Below are 16375 nucleotides of genomic sequence, written 5' to 3' on the forward strand. Positions count from 1 at the left end.
CAATTTTTACATACATATATACAATAAATACATGTATTGGACTACGAAAAATTGAATACTTATTGTTTCGCTTACAATGGATTGATTTTTTCTTGTTCCTACTTGTTTGTATGTTTTTTTCTTGTTCATTTGTGTAGACTTTTTATATAGTTTTTCGCTGAAATGCACTGATTTTTTCCGTTTTCGTTGATTATGCCATGCTCAGTTCATGTTATTTTGATAGCGCTTTTGATATCCTTTGAATTAGCGCTTTATTAAATTTTTCATTAATAATAATAATAATACATACATACAATAAATACATACATACATATACAAAAAATACGTACACAAAATGCGTGAGAATTTACGATGGCAAAACAAACACAGGCATTGCATTTACCGGAATTTCTATTTTTGATTACATGCACCATCATAAAAGTTAATTTTGCGTGAATTTATATTTGAGCCGTAAAAAAATATGTAATGGCTCCGTATAATTAAACACCATAACAATGAAAGAAAAACAAAAAAAAAACAAAAACTTTGTAATTAGATTGGAATGATGAAAAATAGTTCACACTAATTAACAAATTTAATAAAATTTTTCCATTTGTTCTTTCAAACAAATTAATTAAAAAACCATATTTAATGTCCATTCATTTATTCAACTTTCCAATATTGTCTCAATAAATAGTCTCAATTATTCTAACAAAAAGATTTCCCAGAAAAACAAATTAAACGTTGTTCGCTTCATTGTCGAGCAAACAAAAATTTATTATTCACTAAAGTTCTTCTCTTAGCTACGTTACAACGTGCCACTCACGTCAAACATTCTATAATATCATAGAAATGTGTCAGCCTGCAGTAGCTGTCCCTTTGTATAAAAAGCAAATTTCATGGTGTTCATAGATGGAAAATGAATAACAATTAACGGACGAATAAGTCCTTTCAGTAGCCATGCCGTTTACTTCACGATTTTCAAACCGCAAATCAAAATGCCAGTTTTACCAGAACCTAAAATGCATACATATATACATGCATAAATACATATATACATACATACTTACATACATACATATATACATCCACACACACACACACACACACACACACACACACACAAACAAACAAACAACATACATACATACATATAATGACTTATATACGGACATACATACACTATCAAATAAACACGCATTCATCTACGTATACATGCAAACGGAGCAATGCAAACTCATCTATCTGTAATAGTACAAATTTAATGATAGATTTATCTGGCAACTGGCAACCTAATGTTTGTTTATTTCTAGGCTTAATTTTCACTGGTCTCAATTTTTGTTGCTTACATAAACTTGGCTGTCTGATAAGAAACCACTGGCTATCAAATGATTTTTTTATTCAATTTAATTTTGTATGAGCAAGGAAACAAATCAAAAGATAAATCAAAAAGAAATTATTTGGTATTGTCATATGTTTAATGCTACAGCTTAAATATTTTATGCAATAAATTTTGTTATTGTATACGAAATTATTATTAAAATTATTTGAATAATTAGACAAAATAATTTTAAAAGAGACGCGCTCACACATTTGTGCTCGAGAAATAGAAAAATGTGAAGAGACAGTTGTAAGATTCTATGAATTCGTGGGAAATGTGTTTAATAAAAGATCATGGAACTGTGAAATAAATTGGCAGGTTGGAGTGGCAAATTATGAATAAAAATATTTGCCAGAGCCAAACTCAGTTGGCTACATAGGTCATTCATCTGACAAACAAATCGAGAAAATAATTTAAATTTTTAAATTATTTTTAAAAATATGAAAAATTATGAAATTACAAAAAGTTATGGCTGAAGTAAAAAAGAGATATATAAATTGATTACTAACAAAAGTGGAATGTTTCGAGAGGTCGACGCGTAGAGCCTTCACGACTTTATTTTTGTTTTCTATTTTATTATCATCGTCGTCGTTATTATTTTCAATGTCTTCGTCATCATCATCGTCATCACGAACAACATTGTAGTTATCAGTACTATCATCACCTTCATCATCATCATCTTCGTCGTCGTCGTCTCTTTCGAAACTACGGTTCGCGTTATAATCCCCAAAGTTGTCAGCACCAACGTCACCATATCTCTCCTCCCTCTCATACTCATCACTGTTATCACCATAACTATCATCATCGTCGTCGTCATCATCGTATTCATCACCATCTACTTCATCATCGTCGTCGTCCAGTGTAACACCGTTATATTGGATGGCTCGTTGATAACCTAATGCTGTTGTTCTTCTTATTTCAAAACCATTCCTCTTCTTAATATCAGTTTTCAAATTGTTGTTGTTATTACTATTATTGTTGTTATTGTTATCATGGCCGTTATTAGCCATTCCGTATTTCTTACCGACGTAAACATTTATAATCTTTTCCTGTGGTTTACTTTTAAAAACTTCCGGTATTGTTACGACATATTTGAGTTTAAAGGTAAGATATGGCTTCATTATGTTATAATTATTGTTGTTATTGTTGTTTTTGTCTTTAGTCCATTTGTTGTTATTGTTGTCGTTGTTGTTGTTGTTATATTTGTCGTTAATGTGAAACTTATTGTTATGCAAAGCATTATTATCATTCTTAATATTGTTTACGATGTTGTTGATGTTGTTGTTGTTGTTATTTTTGTTGTCATTTTTCCTTGTTGTGTATTCATTACTACTCTTCGATGCAAGTTTCATGTGCTGTTGATTTTCACCAATAAGAGAATTTATGCCGTGAAAAGTTAATGATGATGAAAGTTTTGACGATGATGATGGCAAAGACGACGATGGTGATAAGGATGGTGGTGATGATGATGATGATGTTGAAGAAGAAAATTTGTTTGTTGCTGATGAACTCTCCTGTTGGTGATTGCAATCTTGTGACGATGATGTGCTCTTTAAAAGTGTTTCAAAGTTTTCATTTACATACCAGTTCGAGAGTGTTTTTAATAAAGTTTCAAAATATTTCATTAACTTCGCGTCGAACGTTCTTACAGATGCATCTGACAAATCCTCATTGGAATCGTAGGAACGACGAAGTAGTGAGTTTTTTTCTTCGTCAGACGTTTTCATTTTATTCTTCAATCCCGTCTCGTGCTCAAGAAGCGCTCCATACCTCTCGTACTTCGGCCCGTACCTCTGTTGCTTGTGTAGTTTGCTTTTAAAGTCACGAGGTTTATTTGTGGCTTGTGAATGTTTTTTGTTGTAATTGTTGTTGGCGATGCTGTTGATGTCTGCGTAGTGCGAACGTTTGACGTGGCACGAGTATGAACTCATCAAGTCTTCGTACACGGGTTCAAGAGTCAGCCTGTAAATAATGTCTCAACTAACTTAACATGCGTCTGTTCGTTGAAATATTTTTATACGAAATTCAATAAAAAAGACTAATAGATTATTTGGTTAGACAGGTATTTTTAATGAATATCAATAGAAGTTTATTAAAAAGGTTATTTATTTAAATCTTTATCTTATATAGAAACATTTTTATAATTCTCAATAATGAACAAATTCTGACGAACAAACCCAAATTGGGATTTTTTTTATTCGATACAACTACATTTAAATTAAAAATGTTTTTTAAAGTATGAACTATTAAGAAAATTTTCGGAGATTTGCATCATTTTTTTCTATTAAGAAACTCTAGAGAGAAACCAAGTAAGAGAGTAAGAAAGTAGTAGAAGAGAGTAAGTCTAGAGAGTAAGAAAAACCAAAATACATACAAAACCATTTCACAAACATTTCTGCACTGCACGTAGATGAAAGAATTCCAGTTCTAACGTTATCAACTAATTCTTGTAAAATTTTTGTATTTGAAGTACCAGCCAGGCGACGACACCAGGTTACTGAAGAGTGGATCAGAATGAACAAACAAAGCAACTTTACAAAAACGAACGCACGAGTGTTCAACAGAATGGTGAGAAATCGAAACAAAAAATAAAATTTTATTAATTAAAATGAAAAACAGAAAAAAATCAAACAACAGTTTAATGATTTAAAAAAATTCAAAAATGACTTTTTTAGTAATTATATCAAGAATAAATTTAAAAAGCAAACGAAAACGTTGATGAACATAGAAAAGCAATCAGAGCAGAGACAAACACGCATAAACAAGAAGTATAATCATAAAACAAGGCACACCCCTCTTATGTGTAATCAAATTAGGCGAACAAGAAAAACGCATAAATTGTGTGGATTCCGAGACGTTTTTTGCCATTACATCATCATCAAGTCAATACCGATATCAATACGAGACATATTATCGGTCTTTACCGACTGTCTCGACAGCGAGGGTTACTAATTCAGTTACGGAGTGCCAAGCTGAATGACAAACATCTCCACATTCATCTCTATCTATATTTAATCATTCAAATACGTAATAAATAATTATCAACTTTTTCTCCATCTATACTCCAAGTTTGTTTCTGAGTAGCTAAACGCATTTGAATTACATGCGAATATAAATTTTGTTTGAGTTTTTGTAAAAATACTTCGTCGTTTCGAATTTGGGATGTCTTAAAAAATGATCACTTCCTATCTCACATGTCAGAAATAATTTCACAGTATCATTTCTGTCTCTGGCGTGATGAATTCTTGAGCACGGTTCTCGGTGTCTCGCTGAACTAACATTAACTTCATTAGGTAGGGACAACACGTTAATTAATGCATCCGTACTTACGTTTAAATGACGTCACTGTCATCTTCATCACAGCCAACGACATCATATCATTCTATACGTTCATAGAATTTCTTTAATAACAAATATTCTCGTCGTTTGTAGTCTGCATTTTTAAATTGTGTTAGGATTTTTATATGATTTTAAGTGTTTCTATCACAATGACAGTTTTCAAATTTAATAAGATTCAGTTTCGACCATTTCAACATTTTAACCTAATCATTTTTAAAACAGTTATGCATTGTCGTTCGGAAAAAAAGCAGAGATGATGTTGAAAGTATGAACTTTTACACTACACCATCTAAATACAATACCCGTATTATAATGGTGCAAGTTTGAAATATATATTTATAACACAACACGAGAAAAAATTAGGGAAGCAAATCAAATTCACAAAAGAATAAATTAAGAAAAAACCCTATAGCATACAAATAGCATTATCAAACCAACAACATGACATCAACGCAACGACCGAACAACATCAAAATGACAACAACAAAACGCAACAACAGCAGCAACAACAGCATAACAATAACAACAAACCTCGTTGTTTCCCCTTCAGCACACACAACAGGGTTGTGTTGGCAATCAGGTTGGTAGGTCTCCCTACACTCTGGAAGTGTGTGGCAGTCTAACTGACAACACTTAAAATCCATTCCGCCTGTCATTTGTAGTGACGCGGACGTGACGTCATTGTAGTTTTCACGGGAATAATTTTGTGAAATTTCAATTCAATTTTTCCTACCGCCAATCCAGTTTTTTTAGCCATTCAACGTCATTTAATATTTGTATTTTTTTTTAATCTTGATACAATTAAGAATGCATTTTTACATACAAAACAAAAAAAGACTAGCATGGTTTTTGTTTGCCTAATTACGAAGTATAATTATGGTGGGCAAAGCATTCGTTATAAACTCACTTAGTCCAGAGCAGCGGGCATCGGTGAGACATTGGTTGCACCTGCAGTGATGATGGAAAATTATTTTCAAATAATTTGATTCAATTTTCACAAATGTTTTGTAAATTATTGTTAATCGGAAAATGTTCAAATAAATTAATGCATTTATTCTTTGAAAACAAATTTAGATAAGTTTTTTATTACAGTTGCAAATATTTGATGAAGGATTTAAAAATAGACAGATAAACCACACGATGTTTTAAAGCCATTAAAGCAAAAAAAAAATTGGCAAACTATTTGTGATTGTCAGATAAACAGACTGGATAACCACCTAATTGTTTTAAGACCATCAGCCTAAAGAAAATAATTTAGAAAATTATTTCACACTGGCAGATGGACAGGTTAATTGATTGATCGTAAGAAGGAAGAAGCAACCTGAAAATCGGCACCACGCATTCTTTTTTCGGGTTCCATATCGGCCTCTCTGGTACGTGCGTTCTATTAAAGATGAATTTCTCGATCGAGTTACTCTTCGTGCAGAAAAAACTGTTGGCTCTGGTGCTGATGTTGCTGTCTGGCTGGCTGGTACTTCCCTGCGTGTAATTTTTTCAGTTTGGAAACAAAATTTCAAAGTTTAAATATATAATTATAAATTCATAGATTTATATTTGAAGGAAGTTTAATTAAAAAGTTGAAAAATAATTGTTTTTGAGTGAATCTATAATAATGCGTTGGTGCGGATTATGAAGAGCGGATTTGAGTTTTTTTTTATCTCTCGTTACGATCTTGCCTATATTCTCATCTCAAGACTATCAAACTTTCCATTAAATCACATGATTCTCTTTTCAATCTTCGTCAAAAGTCTGCATTCTATCTTCCATCAAAACTAGAAAAATAGCTGTTTAATAACTATTCTAATGATGTTTACTCAAGACAATACAATATTTTAATAGCAATACATTTTTCTGCTACGATGAACTTTATTAAACTAAAAAAATAAGTTTTTTTCCTGACAAATTAATTTTCGCTCCAATGCCACAAAAATTTAAATGTTCTTTTAAAAATAAAATTAAGAAATTTTTTGGCTTATTTTAACATGAAAATACGAAAAATTAAAAAAATGATTTTGTTTGCCAGCTGGAGAGTATGTTCATATGAAAAATTCTGAAAAATTTCCACATAAAAAATTACACTTAATTCTCTGAAAACAAACTTGCTAACAAAAGAAATATCTTGTAGGGAAGAATTATAACGCAAACAGTTCAATCAAATTTGTTATAATTTTCTTATTAAAATAAATTCATAAAAGGCATTGAGTTATTTCAAAAAAAATGTATTAAATATATAAATATATTACATATATAAATATACAAATATAAAAAAAAGATTTTGTGCGTAACAAATTTGATTAACATGGAATAACCTCGACTTTGATTAGAAATTTTCGAAATTGTTTATACGTTTCAGCCTTAAGTGTGATGAAGATGGAGCACGTGATGAAGACCAATTAGATATATTGTTGTAATGACGCTATAATTAGATGTTGTTATGATATGATACTGCAGTTAATTGATATGATACTTCAGCCTGATGATTTGATACTGCAGTTTAATGATATAATACAACAGTCTAATGATATGATACTGCGATGTATTGATAGCTTTGATTATTAAAAACGCCTAGATTCTTCCTTTTTTTTATCAATGTAAGTTTCATATGAATTCATTTTACAGAATTACATTAATTTACTGAATTACATTTAAAATCTTAAAAAAATCGTGTTACATAAATTGATGTAACTTTAATTTTGTTCTTTCGTATAAGTAAATTTTTTTCCATTTCAGTTTAGATACGTTGAAAGACAACAATAAAATTCAAAACGTTCGAACGTCACAACTATGGTCTCAATCACTGCAGTTCTCTCTACAATTACTAACACTCTTACTTGTAAACGATAATAAATAAAACACATGATGTTAATTTTATAATTAAAAACATTTTTAATAAAAATTCAGATAAAAAAACATAGCATTGAAAACATTTCCAATTTAACAAGCATCATGTGCTAGGAGGTATAACTGACAATGAAACTCGACTCTGCTTGTCTTTGGTACAATTAATTCCGCCAAATTGTGTATCTATTGCTTGCATTGTTGTTTGTGGTGTTGCCTTTGTTTCAGTTTTCAAGTAATTATGCCGGCGGTCTTCTTCTTATTTGTCTTTATTATTCTTTTTCTTTTTATGATATTATTATTTAATACCCAAAACTTATTAACATTTTTGTAATTAGTAGTACAATTCCGTTAACATTGATACATGTTAGATGCAAGTGAACGTGCAGATAAAAGCACTGCCAGCAAACAGCTGATGGAGGCAGACGTTAAACGGAAGTATATTTTTTGTGCTAATTTATTTAAATTTGTTTCAGACGCATGAAATTAAAATTTCATTCGGATTAATGCCACCTTCCGACATCTATCAATTTGTCTTCCCTGACACCAAAACTAATTTTTTACTTTGGAAGAAAATGATGACGACGTTGATGATGCTATCTATGCGATGATGATGATGATGGTGGTAGTGATGATGAGGATGATGATGATGATGGTAGTAATGATGAGGATGATGATGATACAAATGTCTATGTGACGATGACGGAGTCTCTGTGATGATGATGATGATGTCTATATGATGTAAATGATGATGGTGGTGATGATGATGATGACGCATAGGTGATGATGATGATGATGTTGGTTACGATGGTGGTAATAATGATGTGTAATCGCCTGTTAAAGTTCGTTTCGTAAATTTGTCAATTTTTAAAATGATGAAGGCAAATAGGTGATGGAGCGAACCTTCAGTAAGCAAATATTCAAAATAAATTAAAAAAATAGCAATAATAAGATTAATAAATAAAAGCAATAATAATAATAATAATAATAATGAAAGCAAAATAAAAATTATGAATAAAAAACTAATGCAATGATCAGAAAGTTATGTACGTAAACGTACGCTCGCGTGAATAACAAACAAGCGGGGATTTATTGCGCAAAATATGAAAATTAAGTTCAGCTTATTCATGCCAAGATGAGTAGAAAGATAACGATGTTGAAGATGACATGATGAGTAGAATGATAACGATGTTGAGGATGGTAATGATAGTATTTGTAACAATGGTGGTGAAAATGAGGATGAACTAAGCTGACAATAAAGCTTATGAAGAAGATGATGGTGGTAATGATGATTAAAGTGACGATGATTAAGGTGATGATTATGATTGTGAAATAAAAAAGAATGTTTCGATTGTGATTCCGATGATGATGATGATGATGACGACGATGATGATAATCGATGATGATGATAGAATGGGATGTTAAAAATTTACAAGATGGTTTTTGTGACATTATCTCGTAAACGCTCCTGCCGGTCAGAATAATTATGCAGTGACGAACGACAACAAGATGACGACGACGACGATGTGGTTATTATGATGATGACGATGATGGCGACGATGGTGGTAGTGACGGTGATGATGATGATGGCAATGATGATGATGAAAATTGGGTTTTAAAGATTCATGTTAATAGTTATGATCATGTTGATTTTGTTGATTATGTTGATCATGTTGATCTTGATAACAAAAAGAAAGTCATATTGAGGATTTAAATATTTACATGCAAACAATCTAAACAAATACATTTTCACATTTCAATACATTTCTTAACTTATTGAACAGAAAATAAAACTTCCAAGTGGGATAAAATATTTTTGTGCACTTGGTCTTGGGATGGTTGCAGCTGTTGGATTCGACTACAACCAACCACAGCTACAACTCACAAATTCACGTAGTTATTCAAAGAAATGTGTACTGTGTAATGATTTAGACTGCATAAATGTGCCTTAAATATTATCCTCAATGAATGACATCATGAGTTCTGCAAAAATACACCTCTTCAATATGTAGTAGTATCAATATGTACGGGGGTAGATATCATCTCTAGGATAGTAAACATTAAAATAGTGGAAAGCGATAGATTGGATATCAGGAAAAAGACAAATGAAAATTTCAAACGCCAATATTTGTGAGAATTTTTGACTCGGATAACGATCGTTGATAAAAAGAAAGAACTTTTCTGGCAACACAGAGATTACGACATTTTTTCCAAGATATAAAAAAACACAAATTTTATGGAAAAAAAATGATTTTGGTATAAGTATCATAATAAAAACACTACTACTACTACTCTACTACTACTACTACTACTACTACTACTCTATTACTACCACTACTACTACTCTTACTACTACTACTACTACTACTACTACTACTACTACTACTACTATCACCACTACTACAACTATTCTTATTACTACTGCTGTTGTTATAATAATAATATAATAATTATATAATAATACTATTTCTACTTCTACATTTACTACAACAACTACTACTACTGCTACAAACAGCTATTGCTACTATTACTAAAACTGATAACATTAATAATAATAATAATTATATTTATTACTATCATTATTATTACGATATAAAAGATAATAATAAGAAGAAAAAGAAGAAGAAGAATGATAGTGATAATGATAATAATAACAACGATATTTTAATGACCACTACGAAAAAATCAACGAAATGGAAATTTCAAAGAAAACTCTGAAAAAATGCGAAAGAAAATGAAACAAATTTTGTTTGTTGATGATTATTTATTTTTATATTTTACAACTTTTTGGTTTGGTTTGTGTTTGTCGATGGTAAATGGAAAATCTAACAACAACTGGAAAGAATGCAGTGAAAAAAAGATCGCGTTCAACAACGAATAACATTCATGAAGTCCTTGTGTCACTTGTTGAATATCATCACCACATTTCAACTACAGACAGTATTACTCCTCCCCAACGACCTCCTCATCTACGTCTCTCTCTCTCTCTTTCTCTCTCTCTATCTCTCTCTCTCTCTCTCTCTCTCTCTCTCTCTCTTTCTCCCATTCCCGACCGTTTTGTTTCTGACGGATTGTTTTTTCACATTAAGCGTCACTCTATATATGCTTTCTCCCCCTCTAAGACACCCTCTTTTATGTCCTGATTTCTATGACATTTTCAAAGTCGTTAATACGGAGTACCACAGTACTACAAAGTGTTAAAGATCTGGTCTTGTGGAGGTCGATGGTCGCCATTGTCCTGAAAGGATAAGGCACGAGAAAGAAGTAGAAGAAGAATATTTCAGGTTATGGTGGTGTGTGTATTAATCAATATTTTTGATCATAGGCATTATTATTTATTTATAATTAATTATTATAATTAATATAATTGTTTTTATTATAAAAAATAATTAAAATGATAACTGATTTTTCAGTTTGTTTTTAATAAATTTTAATAACAAAATTATTTCTTGAAGAATGTATGATTTGTAAGGTGAAAGTGACAATGACGTAACGAGATGGTGAAGTGTAAAATGATAATTGTATAAAGTAAAATGATGAACATTCAAGTGCACACAAAAAATCATTTTATTAAAATTTTTATTGTCATTAAAAATAATATTAAATGAAATTTGAAACGCAATCTTATCTGAAGATAATAAAAAAAAAAATTCTTGAACGCTTGCTACATTTTGAAATGTTGAAAATTGTAAAAGTTTAAAATGAAGAAAAAAAAAATATATAAACTAAGCATAAGACCAATAAAAAAACTATAAAAAAACAAGAAAAAACTCAGCATGATACTAATAAAAATGTCAATTCCCATAGCAAAACAGAAACAACAACAAAAAAGAATAATCTGATTACGGGATGATTATTTTACGACAATGGTTTTGTCTCGAAAGCTGCTAATGACGCGAAAAATGACCACAACAATTGTTATCGCAGCCACTGTTGCTACTGCTATCACTACTACCACTTTTACTTTCACATTTTTATTATCACGAATATGACCGTTGCTTTTACTAAATTTACGGTTGTCATAAATAATAGTACTAACAATAATACTACTACCACAGATACTACTGCAACTACCATCACCGTATCTACTATTGTTATTTTCATTATTATTATTATTATTATTATTATTACAAATGCTCTTACTAGTCTAGTATTACAACAATTATAATGATAACTACAGTTTCAATGCTTTTTATTAGTCTACTTACCGTCATTCATGGGTAACTTAATCGTGATGGTATTACCCTAAATGTTATGAAAACTAATGCTACGCAAATCACTACTTCAGTTTAGTGTTTTTCATTTTTACAATAACAACAAATACTATTGCTACAACAACATCTACTACTACTAATACTGCTGCCACTACTACTACTATTATAATTACTTATGCTGCTGTTATCACAATTATTTCTATTTTTAACGCAGCTAGGCTTATGTAATTACAGAAACTGTAATTTCTGCTAACCTAAAAATCGATTGCTAACAATGTATAATCATTGAAACCGTCTTGTAATACCCAAACTTACATGCAATAATAAGCAAGGGATAGAGTTCATGCTAGTATAAATATACTACGAGTTTACGATTTAACAATCATTTTACATTAAAATACTAGAACAATTTTTTGGTACATTACGATAACTACTTTTAAGAAACGATTTTACATGCATAGGCGAGGTATAATGTTGTATCATTAAATCATTTTGGTCTATTTAGCATTGCATAAATGTGTTATATGTCTCTATTAACTCTATTTGATATAATGTTAATACTACTACTGCTGCTGTTACAATTGCTACTTCATGAACTGCAAACGCAGCTTTAATTAATATGAATAGCAGCGCTACGACAGCCACAAATACACAACTACAACCCCAACCAGTAGGACAATTTTTATAAATACTACCTCTTACAGTTGCCACAATCACAAAAACTATTTCCAACAACAATATTTCTACTGAGACTGTTTTCGAAGTGTTTGCCGCATTCAACTTTTTTCTCACTACAATTTTGAAAATTTAGTGCGACATTATTTTTACAACGTTATAACTTATAATTTATTATTAATATTATTCTAAAAATACTATTAATATTTATATATATATATATATATATACATATATATATATATATATGTTTATATATTATAATATATTATATTTATATATAATAAAATAATAATAATATTTTTATTATATAATTATAAAAATTTCTAAAATAAAAGAAATAAAATGCCAATAACATTACGCCAAATGCTGTCCATCTATATAGATCTTGGCTGGTTATAGCAAGGCTAAATGGTCCAAAATGATTTAATGACACAACATCAGCAATGTGACTTAAAACTTTACGACCAGATGATAATGAAATTCATACTTCTATGAAAATAATGATAATGCTGATGAGGATGATGATGAAGAAGATGATGATGATGATAAAGAGGATGATGATATGATGATGAAGAAAAAGACGATGATGATGATAAAGACAATGAAGAGGATGGCGATTACGATGATGATGATGATGATGATGATGATGATGATGATGATGATGATGATGATGATGATGATGATGATGATGATGATGATGATGATGATGATGATGACGAGAGTGTGATGATGATAATTATGACACTTTTAAAAAATTCAAATGAATTATTATCTGACTAAAAAATTAAAAAATAGTGAGATGAAATTGTCGATGTAATTAAATATAATAAAGATGGCTGTCACGTTTTGAATGGCAGTCCTTTTTGGTTTTGTTTATTGCAGGGTTCGTATTTGGGGTTTTACAACGAAAAAATCTGACATTTGTGACATGACATTACTGACAGCAATACTGATGCAATGACTGGAAATTATAAAGTATAGAAAAAATAATGAAAATGACGATGAAGACAAAGATGATGATGACGAAGAAGATGAAGATGACGATGAAGATGATGACGATGAAGATGACAATGACGAAAAAGATGACGATGACGAAGAAGATGATAATAAAGAAGAAGATGATAATAAATAAGAAGAATATGATGAGGAAAATGATGATGACGAAGAAGATGATGATGACGGAAATGGTGATACGAAAACGAAGATTGATGTGATAAAGTTAAAAAAATGAAAAAAGGTAAGAATGATGTCAAGTTGAACATTGATGGTGATGATCAAAAAATCATCATGACGAAAAAGATGATGATGAAAACGACGATGGTGGCAATTTTTTGTCGCAATGATTTATGCGTGGAAAAAACAGCGTAGTGGAAGCTATTTCGAGATCATTAGAAAAAAAAAGACAATGATGATATCCATGTTGATGGTGATGACGAAGACGATGACGATAGTGATAACAATACTATCGTGATGGTGTATGTGATGATGACGATGTTGACTGTGATGACGAGATAGTGGTGGTGATTAAATTTGTTGCCATGTTACAGGCGGACAATGATGATTTTATTGTGGAACTCTCGTAGAACATTTGATAATGATCATGCTTGTGATGTTCAGGGGTTGAAAGTTAAAATGATGATGATGATAATAAAGTTGATGTTGTTGATGAAAATCATGAATACGATGTTTAAACTAATAATGATAAAAAATTTAATTCTAAAGTTTAATTTTAATGTTTGATGAAAACTTTCAAAAAAATCTTCTTAAAAATGGCAGAAATGAGATGAATTTCATGATAAATGATCGGCTGACCAAAAACAATTTTAATAACAATCTTAAGGTCTAACAAATATTTGTGTGTGTATGAGTGTGTGTGTGTGTGTGTGTGTGTGTGTGTGTGTGTGTGTGTGTGTGTGTGTGTGTGTGTGTGTGTGTGTGGTGAAATTTTTCATTAATTTTTGTCCGCAGTAACAGCATTGATGATTTTTATTCAAATGCGTACAACTTTTGAAATTGTTTCCTGAATAATATATACAAAAATTTAAACTTTAAAAAAAATGAAGCTCGTATCTTCGTGTTGTTTACATTCTTCACTTTGTTTGTCATATTAATACTATATTAAATACATCATAAAGGCATAGATAGAAAAAACAGTAGTGATAATAATGGTGATGATGAAGACGACAACGATAAAGACGATGACGACGACGATGATGATGGCGACTCTGCTAATAACATAGCGATTAAAAGTACAAGAAAAAACATAACCGCTGATTCAAATGAAGACAGATATGCCTTACGAGATACTCGGGTCACATGACCTACACGTCACACGCACGTCACACAAACGTCATTAACTCAATTATATGAAACAAATAACAACCTACACGCTATACCTGTTGTGATATGGTTATTTTGGTTAGAGTATTTTTACAAATCTGTTACAAACAAGTAACTGACAATTGAATTTTTTCATATTTCAAAGTCAATAAAAACAACATGATATAGAAATTCTTTCTGACATGAAGTTTTTTCTCAGTCAAAACATAGAATACAAAAAAATATGAATACACTGTACACATACAGCGTAATGTAAAAATAGGAAATACGATTATTGAGAAAAAAAACTGCCCTCTAAATTTACTCAACATGTCGTATGCGAGACAAGTTTCATGACGATGAAAAAATTTTAACTATTCTGGTGGCTTTACAAAGCGTCAAATATTTTTGTGCTAGATTAGGTCTCAAGGTAGTTAACTTGCATGTCACAACGCAACAAACGAACGAAACGATAAATTTAACAAAAATTGTCAGTTTTTTTTGCAAGAAAGATTTATAAATGTTTAAAATTTTAAAAGATTCAAACATTCCTATACTGTGTTGTGATATTTTTCATTTATAAATACATTTTTTTTTACCAACCAAAGACCCCACAAAAATTTTCCATTAAATTTTTAATAAAAGTAAATTAGAAAATTAGAAAAGAAAATTTTCATCAGTGGGATTTACATTTTTATAAAGTTATACAGCTACTTCAAAATTTTTTTATACAAGAATTGAAACCTGAAATTGAAAGTGAAATTTTTTTCAAGCATCTACATTATGAAATGCGTGGATGGGTTCAATTAATTCAAAACATCAATTTGATATCAAATTTTCGTCAAACTTGCACAGAAACTATAAAATTGCTTTCCTATAAAATGTAAAATAGATGAATTTTAGATATATCAAATTTTCTAAATTACTAAATAAAAACAACTTTCTTTTAAACTCTCCAACAGAACCGAATTGAAAACTGCAAATGTCATCAGGAAAAATGATTCAACGCATTAACGGCATCGCCAACAACAAATCAAAATTGTTCTATGTAAAAACAAAACGCACATAAAACATAAAAACAACACAAGAAAACAATTCTCCTACCATCCACATTGAACAAAATGAGGCATTTCCCCACAAACAAAGTCATTAAAACCACAAAAAACGAAAAAAATCAAAATAGTTGATTACTTTTTTTTAACTGACAAGTAATTGAATACGTAAAGAAAAATAAAAAACGATCAAAACGATTGAAAGGAATACAAAACACCAGAATACAAATTAAAAGGAGTATTTATGTTACAAGTTGAATGTTATCTTCAAGGTATCATTGAAATTTTCCACATTTTAACTTTTGGCAGATAACCTTTTTAAATATGTGAGAAACACTTAAACATAGAATTATTTGAGTGTGTAAATTTTTTATAAATTTTAATTTCTTAAGTACACATTAAATTGATTGCTCCTTCATTGCTCATTGATTGTGGTTTAGTGCGTAATATTATCACGTACAAGAATTGATCTTCTTAACCATTAGCCTGGCTACATAATTGAAACCAGATATAAACTTGTCAATTAAACAAGATACTGTTTTGTTGCTTGAAAACGAAGTTAAAAAAATTTAATT

At 30.3% G+C, this 16375-nt stretch overlaps 1 protein-coding gene across 1 annotated transcript; it reads right to left on the reverse strand.

Moving 5' to 3' along the window:
* Positions 1–1640: 1640 nt before the first annotated feature.
* Positions 1641–7557, reverse strand: HELRODRAFT_166114 (hypothetical protein; the record flags this gene model as incomplete). The annotated part of the gene is made up of 6 exons (XM_009033137.1): positions 1641–1748; positions 1870–3322; positions 5231–5348; positions 5607–5647; positions 6021–6178; positions 7531–7557. The coding sequence occupies 6 exons, from the start codon at positions 7555–7557 to the stop codon at positions 1641–1643; spliced, it is 1905 nt and encodes a 634-aa protein (XP_009031385.1).
* Between the last annotated feature and the right edge of the window lie 8818 nt (positions 7558–16375).

Source organism: Helobdella robusta (genome assembly GCF_000326865.2).
Source record: "Helobdella robusta unplaced genomic scaffold HELROscaffold_9, whole genome shotgun sequence".
Lineage (NCBI taxonomy): Eukaryota > Metazoa > Annelida > Clitellata > Rhynchobdellida > Glossiphoniidae > Helobdella > Helobdella robusta.